Source organism: Dermacentor silvarum, chromosome 2, assembly GCF_013339745.2.
Source record: "Dermacentor silvarum isolate Dsil-2018 chromosome 2, BIME_Dsil_1.4, whole genome shotgun sequence".
Taxonomy (NCBI): domain Eukaryota; kingdom Metazoa; phylum Arthropoda; class Arachnida; order Ixodida; family Ixodidae; genus Dermacentor; species Dermacentor silvarum.
The window spans coordinates 230,854,733-230,870,603 of record NC_051155.1 but is presented as its reverse complement, the minus strand read 5'-3'; the positions used below and the strand labels follow the sequence as shown (position 1 = coordinate 230,870,603).

General features: G+C 46.3%; 1 protein-coding gene across 1 annotated transcript; it reads left to right on the top strand.

Moving 5' to 3' along the window:
* The first annotated feature begins 12,044 nt into the window (after window positions 1–12,044).
* On the top strand, window positions 12,045–14,477 carry LOC119442849 (40S ribosomal protein S15). Its single transcript, XM_037707894.2, has 4 exons — window positions 12,045–12,173; window positions 12,439–12,530; window positions 12,899–13,133; window positions 14,340–14,477. Exons 1-4 carry the CDS (start codon window positions 12,165–12,167, stop codon window positions 14,451–14,453), a joined length of 450 nt encoding a protein of 149 aa, XP_037563822.1. The 5' UTR covers window positions 12,045–12,164; the 3' UTR covers window positions 14,454–14,477.
* Window positions 14,478–15,871: the final 1,394 nt, after the last annotated feature.

The window sequence follows — 15,871 nt, the reverse complement described above, 5'->3', positions numbered from 1 at the left end:
GGCGATCGCGTTCCGCGGGTGCACCTGCGCTGTCTCCGGCACGGTTGACAAGGCCTCGTGCTACGGAGTGTGCAACCTCGTTGAGGTTGGTGAGGTGCGGATGTACGTCGCCAGCGTGCGCTGGGAACCAGACGAGAGTGATTTGCTTCTCAAGTGAGTGAGGGGCTTGGTTTAGGATGCGTAGCGCTTGTTTTGAAATACGACCTTTGATGTAGTTGCTGATTGCCGTGCGGGAATCGCTCACGATGCTATGGCAGTCCGGATCAAGGGTGGCCAGGGCGATGGCCACTTCCTCGGCCGTCTCGGCGTTTTGGGTTACGATGCTGGCGGCATGTTTGAGCGAGCCGCTTACTGTGGTAGCCGCGGCGAAGCGGTGCCCGTCTTGATATTCAGCTGCGTCGACGAAGGTGACGCCCGTGGTGTCGCCATAGGCTTTAATGAGGGAGGCAGCCCTTGCCTTTCGACGTTCTTTATTGTAGTCCGGATGCATGTTTTTGGGAATAGGGTCGGCATGTAGCCAAGTCTGTACGTCGCGTGGAATTGGGTATTTCTCTCCATGTTGACGGTGGTAGGTGATGCCGAGTTAGTTAGAATGTGCCGGCCCGTTTCTGTGAGGGTGAGACGCTCCAGATGAGACCGATCTATATATTACTCCAATATTACGCCAAGTCGTGCCGCGTACGTTGTTGTTTTTTTTTTTTTCGTCTTTTTTTTTTTCAGTGTCACGGTATAGGTCTCCTGACCTTAATTAGGAACACTCTCATACTTACTAATACATATATTAACATAGTAAATATGGAACCGTATTATATTGAAGTAAAGAAAATTTGATTTGGTTCGAATCACGTTTCCAACGAGGTTCCACTTATTAATACATATATTAACATAGCAAATATGTAACCATATCACATTGAAGTAAAGAAAATTTGATTTGTTTCGAAGCACGTTTCCAACGAGGTTCCATATGGTCTCGCTGGTCCATCTCGATGGGCAGTCACCGCGAGCCTACCGTATGCGCAGTTTATCACCATTCGTCAAATGCAACGGGGAACTGTGTGCGCAGCGGAAAGCTGCAGAACTCTCTCGCGAACTTATCGCTGTCGGCTTCAGTTTTCATTCGCATGTGAAAAATTAAGTAAAACATCGAACGAATGGATATAATGGATAGTCGCATAGCTTGGCGACTCGCTTCGATGGAAGTGACAGTTCATATATATATATATATATATATATATATATCGGCTTCACGCACCGTGAAGCCGATGCCTATAGAGCCGCGGCCGCTGAATTCGCCACGGTCCGCGCGCACGGTTCTTTCGCTCGAAGCGCGGTTGAGAGCATTGCAGTACGATAGCGCGTGAGCGCAGTCATGTGGTTTTATTTCACATTTCACGGGCTTTCTACGAACGCCGAAAAAAAAGATCAACGCGCATCATGTACGTTGCCACAAAAGAAAAAAAAATGAATCGGTTGTTTCTGAATCTCCTCCGCAATCTAATGAAACACACTTTACCCTTAAAAATCTGCATGATTCATCTTAGTTAATCAACTAATTAAGCGGAATATAAACAGGAGCGCCACATGACGGCAAACCATATAGGTATAGTTGGTTTCATTCAGCGGCGGTTAACCACCTTTTGTAAATCCTTGGTCCAAGTTACGAGGACGACGCATGTACCGTGCATATATATATATATATATATATATATATATATATATATATATATATATATATATATATACGCAAGAACGTCTTAGTTAGCACGCTGTTACTGTGACCTCTGAAATGTACACCCCACAGTCCCCGCCACCACCGCCACCACTTAAGCGGCGGTCTCTCCAACAGGCAAAAAAGGTTATGCACATAAAACGCACATATTCGAATCCATGTCAACCGGATAATTAAATGCTATAGAACTAAGTTCAGTGCTTACAATTTTCTTTATTTTCATCCAATAGGATGAAAATAAAGAAAATTATAAGCACCGAACTTGTTGTTACCTGTGCGGTGCATAAACGTAAACATTGCGCGAAATTTTGCATATATGCAACATGTAATTTGGCGCAATGTTTACGTTTATGCACCGCACAGGTAACAACTTTTATATCCCGCGGTGTTTACGCGCACCATTCGCAAGCTATGCGTGCCGAAATGCAAACATTGGATCAGTCGGTTGTATACAGCGTGGAATGTTGACGAAGCGATGTCACGAATACCAAGGCGATGTATGATGCTTGTCGAAGGAATAATGGTGAGGAAAATGATATGGTGCAAGGAAGTATACGACACATATAGTTGAATACGTGTGTGCACTGCATACCCATTCTGTCACAATGGCACATATCCATCCTAGTGGATTCATCAAGAGGCCCTATAGAGTGGTGCGGCCCAAACATAAGGAACTTGAGAAACTCAAAGAATTAAGCCGCCTAATATCATGCGCTATTCCATTAAGAGGTCTGTGTGCTCTATAGAGACACCTATGAGCCGACACTATATATATGTGTATCGGTTTTGTAGCCAAGGGTTCGGCGAAAATTGGTCTGGTCAGGTAACATGATGATGAAGTGCATGGTGGTCACCGACCAAGTCAAGGTGAGAAAGCGGAAACGTTTCGGATGGTTTAAGAATCATGTGTGGCGCAAGGTTAAAATTACCGGAAGAAATAGGAGACCGAGAGAGCGCCAAACTCGCAACTTTTTATTTTATTCCAGAAAGCACCCAATATAAAGGCAGAGACGATGCGTGTGCATAGCCATTACACTCGCCGCAACGTGAAGGAATGGTGACAAAATTGTTGAAATCACAAGATGATATACTATCACAAGCCAGAGAAACTATCAGCAAACTGAATCTCAAAATTTGTAATTCGCTTTCGCGAAGTGAAGCCAACAGAACGCTAATGCAGCAATCACCTTCATTATTTATGTGAAAGGCTTTTATAAATTAATTCGAGAGCCAACGCATCCTGACTCTTTCCTAGCAGCCGCGTGCTATCAAATTGCGGCACGCAGTCGCATGATGCAGAGTGGAAGGGCAGGTGTGACCCACTCTTAATTGATAACTACGTTCCCTTAAACGGTCATTAGTGCAGCGTCCTCTCTGGCCAGTGTACACTCTGCCACAGCTCAGAGGTTTCTCATATAGATCACAAGCAAAGAAGGCCTGGCGAGCTTCTTTTCGCAAACAGGCTTAGCCCGTCGGGAAGAAATGAGGGCACAGAGCCCCGACACCTTGCTTAGAGTAGGAAATACATCTGGCACATCGTGCCGGTTTTCAGCCTTTTTCAAGTTGGGGGATATTTGGCGCTACATCCAACAAATATTCCATAACTTGAAAAATGTTGCAAACCGGCGCCACGTCGTCCATGTGTTTCGGTAGAGGACGCACGTTGAGGCATGCGACGATGCCCGCTGCGCGATCCGCCATGAGCTTGCACTGCTTGCACAAAGCCCCTAAGGTCCCTAGATAAAACAAGTTTTTATCTAGGGACCTTAAAAGCCCCCTGTGCCGTCCGCCATCTATTGAATCGCTCGCCAGGCAGAGCCAACCCATGCACTTGCACAGCCTCGAAGATTTCCATCACTGTGGCCTTTTGCAACGGTGAGGCACGGGGAGAATTAAGGCGACGGATACGGTGGGGGGGGGGGGGGGGGGGGGCGTTCTGCTCTTGCGGCTGCTGCTCACGGAGCTGCCGCGTGGGCGCCGTATCTTGAATGCGATGTGGCCGAAGTGTGCGCCTGCGGGAGCCTCATCTTCAAAGCGACCTGCGATGGGGACAAAGTGCATGCGCCGAGTGCCGGTAGCTTAGTATGCGCTGTGCTTTGGACGTTTAGTTCGCGTTGAAGCGAGAGCCAGCGCGAAGGTAAATTTACTCGCTGCCGCTGGCGAGCTTTCTCATTCCAGCGTTTTGACGAGTTTCCGCGGTCATCGAGCGAGATGTGTTCATGTTTACCTGTGTGCGCGTGACACCGTGCTTGTTTATTTAGTTAGTAAGCGAACATTTACACCTTTTGTACGGCCGATAAAACTACTATCCTTACTTCGTATAGCTGTCTACTAATTTGCTATCGCAATCGATGCTTCGCCTTTCGGGCGAAACTGCAACTTTTTGGTTACGTATTTGTCTAGCTCGGCCGCATGAGCCGCCGAATCGGGCCGACATTGACGCTTGCGCTCCGCATCGCTGGCACATCTTCAGCCGAGGCGTTGGCGCGACGCCGAGATCTCTCCCGCTCCTGCTCTCGGCGGCTCATACCCATCCAACGCGGGTATGAGCCACACGTTATTTCTTTCTTTCTTTCTCTCCTCCTTCCTTCCTTCTCATTCATTCCTTCCTACCTTCTTTCTTTCTTTCTTGTCCCTGGTTCATACCCGCATATCCAATTCGGGTATGCTCGGGTATGGTATTATTATCAGTAATCGTGACGTAACTGACGAGCATGTGACGTTATTGATGTCATGACCTATCAGTCATGTTAGTCCTACGTTGGTACCCTTGCATGCCAATTTTGGTATATACCAAGTGAACGAGACGCAGGTTTTCGATAGGTTTATTTCCGCCGGAGGGTTTCTATGGTCGGACCACGAGCGTTTCGCCTAGGCATATACAGCTTCGATGTAAAAATGGTGGCGCAGTGGAGCGCGCTCGGCTACGGAGCGGTAGCAGTGGCTATGGTGCAGAGGATCAAATCCTCACCATGGCCACCTTTTTTTTTATGTTAGATGAAGATGACGTAATTTGTGCGCCGTTTTTCGGCACATCTTTCTGATTACGGCATGATCATACCATGAACCAAGTAATGCATGCTCTCGCATTAAAATTAAATAATTAAATCAAACACTGCACACAAGCAGGAATGTGTTTATTTGCAATCAATATTTGCCCACCGGGCACGTGCGTGGACATGGTTGCGGTCACATATTGGCTGGCAAGTTATACTCACCCACCCTTCCCTCCTGCGAACAAGAACGAACAGTCGGCAACTTGGAATAGTAAACTCTCGAATCGAATAGGTATTGAAAAGAGCACTATCTGTATGCAAAAAAAAAAAAATCACATATTCGCATATCAAAAAAAAAAAAAAAGGGGGGGGGGGAGAGAGAGAGAGCGAAGACACCGTAGTCTAGTGCGTGTCTTGTTCGTAATAATTTTTCGGTCGTCTTTCATTTTCCCACTAGAGCAATGTTTCCCCTGAAGTAGAACCACCAAGCCTAGTTTGTCGCCCGTGCAACGCAGAAAAAAAAAAGAAAAATTAAGGTTTGTGTTAAAGTGAATTTCAAGCGTAAAAATTGTCGTGATGGGGGAAATAGTTGGTTATAAAAGGATAATCACGGTGGCTGAGAGGACATACAGTAAAATAAATAAATAAATAAATTCTATGGGGTGTACAGGGGTGTTTTTGCATTGGCTCTCGTCGAAATGCTCCCACTGCGGCCGGGATTTGATACAGCGACTAGGGTGGCCTACGCAGACCTCGTGCTTAGCACCGCAACGCCATAGCCGCTAAGTAACCACGGCGTGTTAATCAGACAGACATCAGACAAGCATGAGCCAAGTGAAAGGCTCAGGGATTTACTAGATTTTTACCAGTTTGCTATACACCCGCGGAAAGGAGAAAAAAGGAAGGTGAGAGTTTTTTGAGTTGAGAGGAAACTCCAAGCACTCGTAGATGCCCTCATAGGCATTGGGGGCGTCAGAATTAAGAAAGGACAAAATGTCTAGTGCGTTTTAAACTCTACCAATTAAAAGAAAATGTTATAATATCGGAAACAACACGAGTTTTGTTGCTTGTGTGGTAAATAATATTTCCACTGCTGAAAACGAAACCGAAAGTCAGTTGATTTTAGAAAACACCCAGTAGCGTGTTACCTCTAGTATACTGTAAGCGTGTTTCTATTTGCGCCCAAGCCCAGTGCTCGACCGCTGGCGCCGCCATGCGCCGCTCGCTGAGGGCACCACGGCTTTAACCACGGCGGCAGCCGAGCGCCAACGCGAAGCGGCGGTCGTTGAGGTGTCGCAGCGTAGCAACACCCCAAATAAAGAAATACTGCTCCAATCAGGTTAGACTGCTCCCTCCCTGAAAGTGACATTATATTTGGATCATCAAAACAGTGATGCGTTTATTTAGGAATAGCATCGAGCCCTTAACATCAGCCACAGTTGTACCTAGTCACCACCAGCAAAGCGTGTTCTTCGTTCCAACGGCGGCGGCTAGCATGGCCGCATAGACGGCCGCCTGAATCGCGCGCCGATCCAGGCGGCCGTGCGGCTAGAAACATGGGGCTCTATTCTGAGCCTCTATTCTGGACACGCATGGCGGCTGCACGGCCGCCATTATCCGCCATCTTGGCTGTCTCATTGGCTGTCCAGAGGTCACGTGTTTTGAAATTTGTGCCGGGAAACGGAAGTTTTGCAAAATGCAATTTTGCGTTTTCGTCAGAATGACGAAACGTGACGTGGAGCTGCAAATTTTATCGACTAATACTGTTTTGTGGTCCTTGGCACCTATATTGCGACTTTAGCACTTTAAAAAGAAAGTGGACGGTAGTGCGCAGAAGCTCGTGCAATGCATCTACAATTTCGCGAATATGTGGTGGCGTTCCAAGATAGCCGGCATGTCAGCTTGTTCATTGGCTGAAGGAATATCCCGTGAGGAGCGTCACAGGAAGGGCCGTTTCGTAAACGTCAATTTGACGTTGCGTGACGTTGCGCTGGGCCGCCATTGCAGAGATTTTCCGCCATAAGTTGTGGTGCGACGAGCCGCGCGAATTATGGTAATGAGCGGCCATATGCAATGGCAGTGGAGAGGCAAGCGTATCGCCGCATTTTCCCTGTCATTTCGGGCCATAAAAATCTTTTGCTCACAACGCGTGTTATAGCATTTGCATCGCTCTCGGGTGGTGTTGGCATTTGTGTTTTGCACCATCATTTTTATTAAAAACACGTTTATTTGAAATAATATTGGTTGAAACTAGCAAACTTTCTGCGACATTTCGCACTTTTCACTATTGCGTTTGTATTGTAATCAATATTAATGACTTTTCGCGTCATCAAAGGCTATGACAACGGTGACTTTTTAATTTGCAAAAAGAAATACACGCAAGACGGCGTCTTGAAGTTTCCTCTCGCGGAGCGAGTAAGCAGCGAAGTGCACAAGAGATGGCAGTGCCGGCGTTTGCGTCGCTCAAGCGGATACCTGTCGCGCGCAACGCTATCGATGATATTCGGCGGCTTCTCATCCAGACGAGTCGGGCTGAGTCACTTGCGGATCACGAGATAGCGATAACGCGGCCTATAGCGTGCGCTGATCATCACTGGCAGGTCACGTATGTTGTCTCAAGGTAGAAAGCAAGCGCGTGGGCGCCAATATACGATGACTCATTCCGTTTCCCGAGGACACGCATCCTAGCTAATGAAGCAGACGACAGCCTGCGCGCATGCAGACGACGGAAGCGAGAAACGATTTTGATGGAATAATCGTACGCGTTGAGCTAGCTGTTTTATTTTTACTGGGGAGGAAAACTGTTTTGCTTTATCAGCCACGCTATGTTCAATGCCTACATTACAGTTTCTTAGGCGAAACGTCAAATTTGCGTCACGTTACGAAAGCAAATCGGGGCTATCGGCGCCATTGTGTAAGCGTCGCGCGTACGTCACGCTTCGAAGAAAATGGCGGAATGTCCAGAATAGAGCCTATGGTACGGCTCTGCTATACACCGTAGCTCTACTCTGGACACGCATGGCGGCTGCACTGCCGCCATTATCCGCCATCTTGGTTGTCTCATTGGCTGTCCAGAGGTCACGTTTTGAAATTTGTGCCGGGAAACGGAAGTTTTGCAAAATGCAATTTTGCGTTTTCGTCAGAATGACGAAACGTGACGTGGAGCTGCAAATTTTATCGACTAATACTTTGGTGTGGTCCTTGGCACCTATATTGCGACTTTAGCGCTTTAAAAAGAAAGTGTATGGTAGCGTGCAGAAGCCCGTGGAATGCATCTGCAATTTCGCGAATATGTGGTGGCGTTCCAAGATAGCCGGCATGTCAGTTGTTGATTGGCTGAAAGAATATCCCGTGAAGAGCGTCACAGGAAGGGCCGTTTCGTAAACGTCAATTTGACGTTGCGGGACGTTGCGCTGGGCCGCCATTGCACAGATTTTCCGCCATAATTTGTGGTGCGACGAGCCGCGCGAATTATGGTATAGTGCCTAGAGTATACTTAAGTATATTCTAGGCACTGTAATTATGGTAATGAGCGGCCATATGCAGTGTCAGTCGAGAGGCATGCGTATCGCCGCATTTTCCCTGTCATTTGGGGCCATGAAAATCTTTTGTTCACAACGCGTGCTCATAGCATTTGCATTGCTCTCGGGTGGTGTTGGCATTTGTGTTTTGAATCATATTAAAACACGTTTATTTGAAATAATATTGGTTGAAACTAGCAAACTTTCTGCGACATTTCGCACTTTTCACTATTGTGTTTGTATTGTAATCAATATTAATGACTTTTCGCGTCATCAAAGGCTATGACAACGGTGACTTCTTAATTTACAAAAAGAAATGTACGCAAGACGGCGCCTTGAAGTTCCCTCTCGCGGTGCGAGTAAGCAGCGAAGTGCACAAGAGATGGCAGTGCAGGCGTTTGCGTCACTCAAGCGGATACCTGTGGCGCGCGCAACGCTATCGATGATATTCGGCCGCTTCTCATCCAGACGAGTAGGGCTGAGTCACTTGCGGATCACGAGATAGCGATAACGCGGCCTAGAGCGTGCGCTGATCATCACTGGCAGGTCGCGTATATTGTCTCCAGGTAGAAAGCAAGCGCGTGGGCGCCAATATACGATGACTCATTCCGTTTCCCGAGGACACGCATCCTAGCTAATGAAGCAGACGACAGCCTGCGCGCATGCAGACGACGGAAGCGAGAAACGATTTTGATCGAATAATCGTACGCTTTGAGCTAGCTGCTTTATTTTCACTGGGGAGGAAAACTGTTTTGCTTTATCAACCACGCTATGTTCAATGCCTACACTACAGTTTCTTAGGCGAAACGTCAAATTTGCGTCACGTTACGAAAGCGAATCGGGGTTATCGGCGCCATTTTGTAAGCGTCGCGCGTACGTCACGCTTCGAAGAAAATGGCGGAATGTCCAGAATAGCGGCTCTAGACAATGGTCGAGTGGGCCGAACGGCGCTCTTCCGCTGAGGCGCCGCGTGTGGAAATATAGTGCGAGGGCGCTGCGAGCAAACTGGATTGGGGCGGAGACGCACTCCGCGGCATTTTCAACGTACTTTCGCTGCGGGCGCCGAGCCCAATTGCGCATAGTACGCTCTTAAAATATTGCTTTATTTAAACTGCAAATTTACGTGTACACCATTTTGCCAAACATGTATATTTGAGGCATAGATTATACAACGCGACGTCTTCAATTTTGCTGTCGTTGTCAAGCGCGTCGTCTGCTAGCGAGCGCGCGTTCGCTACGCGGACACTCCGGCGGACGCCCAGTTTTTCTCGCAGAACCTCTGTGCAGTACATTTTATAATGTTTTAGTTGCGTTGGTGCGCCCATGACTCTTGACGGCCGGTACCAAATGTAGTTTTACCCAGGTGAACTGCTGTTTTTACCTCTGTCCTCTAAAAGTAACTGCAGTATCTCTGCACCATGAAGGCTACGTAAGAACATTTTATTATTGATATCGTTCATTTTACGCGCGCTTCTTGTTAGTGGATATTGATCAGGGACAATGATCGAAGAAAACAATATTAGAGTGAAATAAACCAGCTTTATTAACTGCGTGGCGCGAAGAATGACCAATGTATATCTAGGTAATTAAATCAAAGGGCACATAGACATACATATTCACGATATATATGCAAGGTAAAAATAACAAATATTCTAAACGCAATAATTGAAAAAGTAAGAACTCCCGACTGGAATAAGCGCAGGTGTTTGCTGTAAAAAATACAGTTATTAGTGAATATTGCAAATAAAGCTCCCATTCGCAGAAATAATATTCATAGCAGGCAAGACCACCTTGTGTGTGTGTGTGTGGTGTGTGTGTGTGTGTGTGTGTGTGTGTGTGTGTGTGTGTGTGTGTGTGTGTGTGTGTGTGTGTGTGTGTGTGTGTGTGTGTGTGTGTGTGTGTGTGTGTGTGTGTGTGTGTGTGTGTGTGTGTGTGTGTGTGTGTGTGTGTGTGTGTGTGTGTGTGTGTGTGTGTGTGTGTGTGTGTGTGTGTGTGTGTGTGTGTGTGTGTGTGTGTGTGTGTGTGTGTGTGTGTGTGTGTGTGTGTGTTGTGTGTGTGTGTGTGTGTGTGTGTGTGTGTGTGTGGTGTGTGTGTGTGTGTGTGCGCGCGCGCGCGCGCGCAAGTGTTACTGATATACTGTACGACGCCGAATAGTCGTTTCCGTTCGAATTTAACGCATAACAGCACTATTGAAGTCTCAAAGGTGCGTGACTGCATGCAAGTGAGGGCTGCTATTCCGAATGGTTGTGCTGCCGGAGAATCGTGGCTGTTGCGCAGAGGCGCAGTTCCTGAGAGAATTAACAGACGGGTGTTAATAAGTCCTGCTTAACAAGTTCCTAGCTCTCATTCAATATAAACGCCCCGTTTTGGGGCAGTCTGTACATCCGCTAACTTGATTCAGACAAGGATTTTTGACAGTCTCACCATGTTTGCACTACTGAGTGCCCCATGTGGTACCACACTTAACTTCTTCAATGAACGCAGCAGATCTGCACATATCTCTACGGTTATGTGAGACATGCCGTTCCTTTATTTGTTTCATTATGGTCGTTATGATAGTGCACCGGATAACTGAAAGCAGCCGTTTATAATATACAAGCTGCTGAGTTGAGCGCCAGTCATACATTTGGGAACGGCATTATACATTTATGTATGAAATATACGATAAGCGTAACATGTTTTTCTCGGAAATCAGACTCGAGAAAAATTTATGTTGTTTACACCCCCAGAAATAAGCCAAAGAACGCAGCCATCTGCTTTTTTTTTTTCTTTTTCCTTTTTTAATACAAGCAAATTCTTCGGTTTTACGTGGCAAAACCACAATATGATTATGAGGCACCCGGTTTAGTTTTCGCCACCTGGGGTTCTTTAACGTGCACCTAAATAGAAGTACTGGAGTCGTTTTCCATTTCGTTCCCATCGAATTCCGCTACTTGGATTGAACCCGCGAGCTCCAGTTTAGCAGCGCAACGCCGTATCCACTATATAGCCACTAATTAGGCCACCGCGCAGGCTTTCTTTCTTTTCTTTTTTGAAGTATTGACTGGAAAAAAATTCCACGTACAGCGTACGGCCCAAGATTAGCATATAGAACGACTAACTAAAACCGTTTTCGGTGCTCGAGGTCCGACTGCAATAAATGACCCCGTACCAATTACTGTGCATTCTGTTACGCGAGAAAGGCGGAAACTTGAATGGAATGTTGCGCGGCAGTTCACCCTTTTTTTTATCTATAACAATGCTTCCCGTAAATCTGAGTACAAGGCGCCGGATGGGGCAGATATATGCTTTACTTGTTTGAAGTGGCAAGCAGGAATTCGATTACATAAGTTTCTTCGTCTGCGTTTCGCAAGACCTACTGATGGAAAACTATATGGGCAACAATACCCACGAGAGATACATGCTGCTTGAAGAACGAGAAAAATATTTGTTCTCCAGAGGGAACCGTATAATAACATAAAATGAAAGCCGACATTGCGGCCGCAATGCACGCGCAATCACTGAGTGGCATTAAAAATGAAATAAAGAAGAGAAAGAAAGAAATTTATTCTTAAGGCATAAATACATGTCATATGCAATTATGAACCCCATTTGAGCGGTCTGAACGCAAATACCAGCGCGCGAAGTAGTACGAATGAACCTGCCGAGCAGTATCGCCAGCAGTTTCCAACGGCGCGACCTTGATGCGGCGCAATCCAATTCGACCGCAGCGCCGCCACAGTATTTTTCCACATCGGGCGCCTCACTGCAAAGCATGCGCCGCCCCAGCCGCTCGTCCCACTCGACCGTATTCTAGTAGCGCAAATATAAATACGCCAGCCGGTAGAGGACCCTACAGTCGCGCATCGTACCACTGGTTCCGCTTCCGTGCGTGTTAGGCCTTCCTTTTCAATCGTGCAGGACTTCGCTTCATTCACCATGGAGGACGTAAGTTCCAAATCTTTAATAATCTACTAAAATGGTGGTTTATTACAAGAACTAATGTTGGGGACGAAGCGTGGAGGCAGTGCGTTATCTTGAAACATGACTATTTCAGTTTCTGGGCGCTTATTAATTGGCTTATTTGGACTTAAGCGAACGCGGGCCTGTTGATGTAAATTCTCCTGAACGGAGAGAACCCAACTGTTGATGTCGGCATCGTGTCACTGTATGTTCCAGATAATAGCTGACGTTATGCCACCTTCATTCGCAGGAAAACCAGCAAGAGTTGGCCAAGAAGAAGCGTACTTTCCGTAAGTACACGTACCGGGGAGTTGACCTGGACCAACTGCTTGACATGTCCAGGTGAGTTGAATGCACACGCCGATTTTTCTCGCGCTGTGCAATGACACAGCCGCAAGAAGTTAGCGGAATTAAGGCGTAACTTCTCATGCTGACAGTCGAGACGCATATGCAGTGTTTTCGAATTTTTTGGTTTAGTCAGTGATTGCGGCAAAAGATCCAAGGAAAACGAAACGCATTCTTGGTGGCTTTGAAGACTGAGCTACTTGCTAGCTCGACATGAAAGTTAGTCTTCTAAGGGCGTTTTGATTACCTGCATTTCAACAAAATCCTACGAATGCATGTAGCCTTGCCCTTTAACCCACAGCTGGCGCACAGCCATGCACGTCGCCGTAGTGGTAACTGAAATTTTTTCGTTGTTTTGCTTTCAGCACGCAGTTGATGGAATTGATGCACTGCCGTGCGCGGCGGCGTTACGCGCGTGGTCTGAAGCGCAAGCCGCTGGCGCTCATCAAGAAGCTGCGGCGCGCCAAGAAGGAGTGTGGGCCGCTTGAGAAGCCCGAAGTCGTGAAGACTCACTTGCGCGACATGCTTGTTGTGCCCGAAATGGTCGGCTCCATTGTCGGTGTGTACAACGGCAAGGCTTTCAACCAGGTTGAAATCAAGGTGCGTCAAATTATTTTTGCGAGCCCAGCAGCTTTAGTCTGTGGCTGTTGTGTACACATGGCTGCTCATTACGTGAAAAGTTGGCGAGCTTGCCTATGTCAGAAAAGGTAGCTTTTGTTGTTTAATTGCACTGTTTAATGGGCAGAATTTACTGTATCTTAAGCCAACTGCAAGTTTCAATCAGTGCATCTTTAAGACCTCGCAACTGTGTGGTTAAGGTTGGCATCATTTCCAGTTTCAAGCATCTTGAAAAATTGATGTTCTGCGAAGTTCGGATGTCTCACCTTATGTTGCAGCAAATTATGTGCAAAAAGTAGCCAGCAATACACCATTTGCAGTTAACATGCCATGTCACTGAAAGGCCCACATGTCCGCGAGATGCCGTCAGTACTGCTCAGCACACATGCTTGTACTTTGCAGGCAATGGCTGAGTTGTCTCAGGTGCTGTTGCCATTGCAGCATTTTATTGGTGTGACGGAATGACCGCTTGTCAGGGGCCTAAAAATGAAACAATATAAAGCCAAAGGCAATTTTCAACTCTGTTTACTGAAATCTACGTGCTACCATGTGACCACAATGTGTTGAAGCTGGGAAGCATGCATAGCAATATTTATGGTAAAGCTGTTTCTTTTATATCAAGTGTAGTACTCTTGATAATGTTGTAGTGCCCTGCTCCAAAGCCATGTCTGTTATACTGCCACAGTATGTTGGTGATATAGTCCAACATGTGTGTGTGTTGTTAAATTGTTCTGCTGCCTTCCATTAAACTGCTTGCCACATTTCATAATGTGGCTTCATCCAGCTTTGGCTGCCTATGTGCTATCGACCAAGAAAGTTTACGGACCACGGGATCTCGGAAAACGCTAAATATCCGAGCAGCCTTTAAAAGTAGCCATGTACTGTTTTGTACATCACAATGTTCGCATATACCAGTACAGGCTGGAGATGGGAATACCAGACTGCGTTTTGAGGCTGCGGAGATATTCAGCTTTTTGTCAGATCCCTTGGTCTATAAACTTTTTTGGTTTATAGTACATATATAACTGGTGGTTTTCTGGCTTTGATCACTTCAATGATGATTTTGTTCTCACGATGGTCTACCGACAAAAACCTGAGGACACCTAACACATATCTGATGATAGTGCCAGAATGATAAGGACATAGCTGCTTTCATGCGTGTCACTAAGGCTGGTTTTCCCCTTGCAGCCTGAAATGATTGGCCACTACCTTGGAGAGTTCAGCATCACCTACAAGCCTGTGAAGCATGGTAGGCCCGGTATTGGTGCTACACATTCTTCTCGCTTCATTCCTCTGAAGTAGACAAATAAACGCTTTCCTCCTGTTGTTTGTGTTGTTCATGACCCATTTAGAGATTGTGCTTCAGGGAAGCTTAAGGCAAAATAAGATGCAGGCTAGCATACCTTTAACTCTCCGAATTATCTGTCAAGGCTATTTGGGCTCGTGTAATTTTACTGTTGTGGGTTTTACAAAAAATGTTCACAAATGTTAGAAATCACTTGGATGTCTGCTGATGCTAAAAGGACACCAGGGGAATACTTCTAGCAAGTTTGTTAAAAGTTGCTAAGGCTGGCAAAATTGGCAACAGCAGCTGCTGATCAAAAAATTAGTCTGATGTTCCAAGTTTGCTGCTGCTTGTGTGCTGTGGCTAAAAGGAGTGTATTCTATAAAAGGTGTGCGCTTGGGTTAAGTGTTTAGAAGAAATGCCTGCAATTCCTTCTCCCTCGGTGTTCTTTCCATGGTATAGTGACCCGTTTTTGTTCAAGCGAAGCTATTGCTCTTTTCAAACAAATTTTGCAACTTGCTTTTTGGCCTGCATTCAATACAAATGGCATCGTTTGCCGGTACTTCTGATTGGCAAATGATTGCAGTCGAATGCCTTTATAAAGGAAGTGCTTGGGGCCTCCGAAATCCTTCGGTATTCAGGTCACTTTGCTGTAAGGGTTGTGCACCGCACAGTTCACAGTAGAACTGGGACAGACTTTCCATTTTGTTAGAGGCACTCAACTATGCCTGTGGTAAGGTGCACTTGTGACAAAAAAAAACCAGGCAAGCAAGAGTGCCAGGTGTGCTGAAAGAGGGGAAAATATTTATTTGCAAAATATTGCAAGGCAGCATAATAAGTGTGAAGTTAAGTGTGAAATCAGTTGCTGTCAAGTTTGGATAGCAAGTCAAGTGAGATAGGTAGATTGCACTTGGGTGTGCGGAGCTTGGTCTTGTTAGTGGAGGCTTATTGGCAAAGGGTGGTGGTGCATCCTTAGAATTCAGGCAGTTAAATTTTGCTGGCATCTGCTGAAACTTAGCTTACTTGAATAAGGATATGAAAAGAGCCCTAGAAGCTTGCACATTTTGAATGCAAAAGTCTTCAATGTGCAGAAATGTAGTGGAGTCCATATGTAGCTGTGCTGTTCTTGGGCATGAAATTCTAGGAACAGGAAGTTTGGCACTGGCATCACTAACAAATGCAGCAGCTCCTCTCAGCAGAGCCAATACACTTGATATGCCCTTGGTCAATATTGGTGTTGCACAGGGCACTTTCGTTTGCGATAAAGATTGAATTTCTCAATCACAATTGGCTCCGTATTGCATGTGGTAGAAGGGTGTTGATTGCAATCTGTCAAAGTGCTTTGTGTGACTAGGCTACAAGAGGAAGCGTTGCCTTGGTAGTTCCTGTTGAAATACATGGGAAAGAGTGAACCATTTCTTGGCATCCAGCTGAA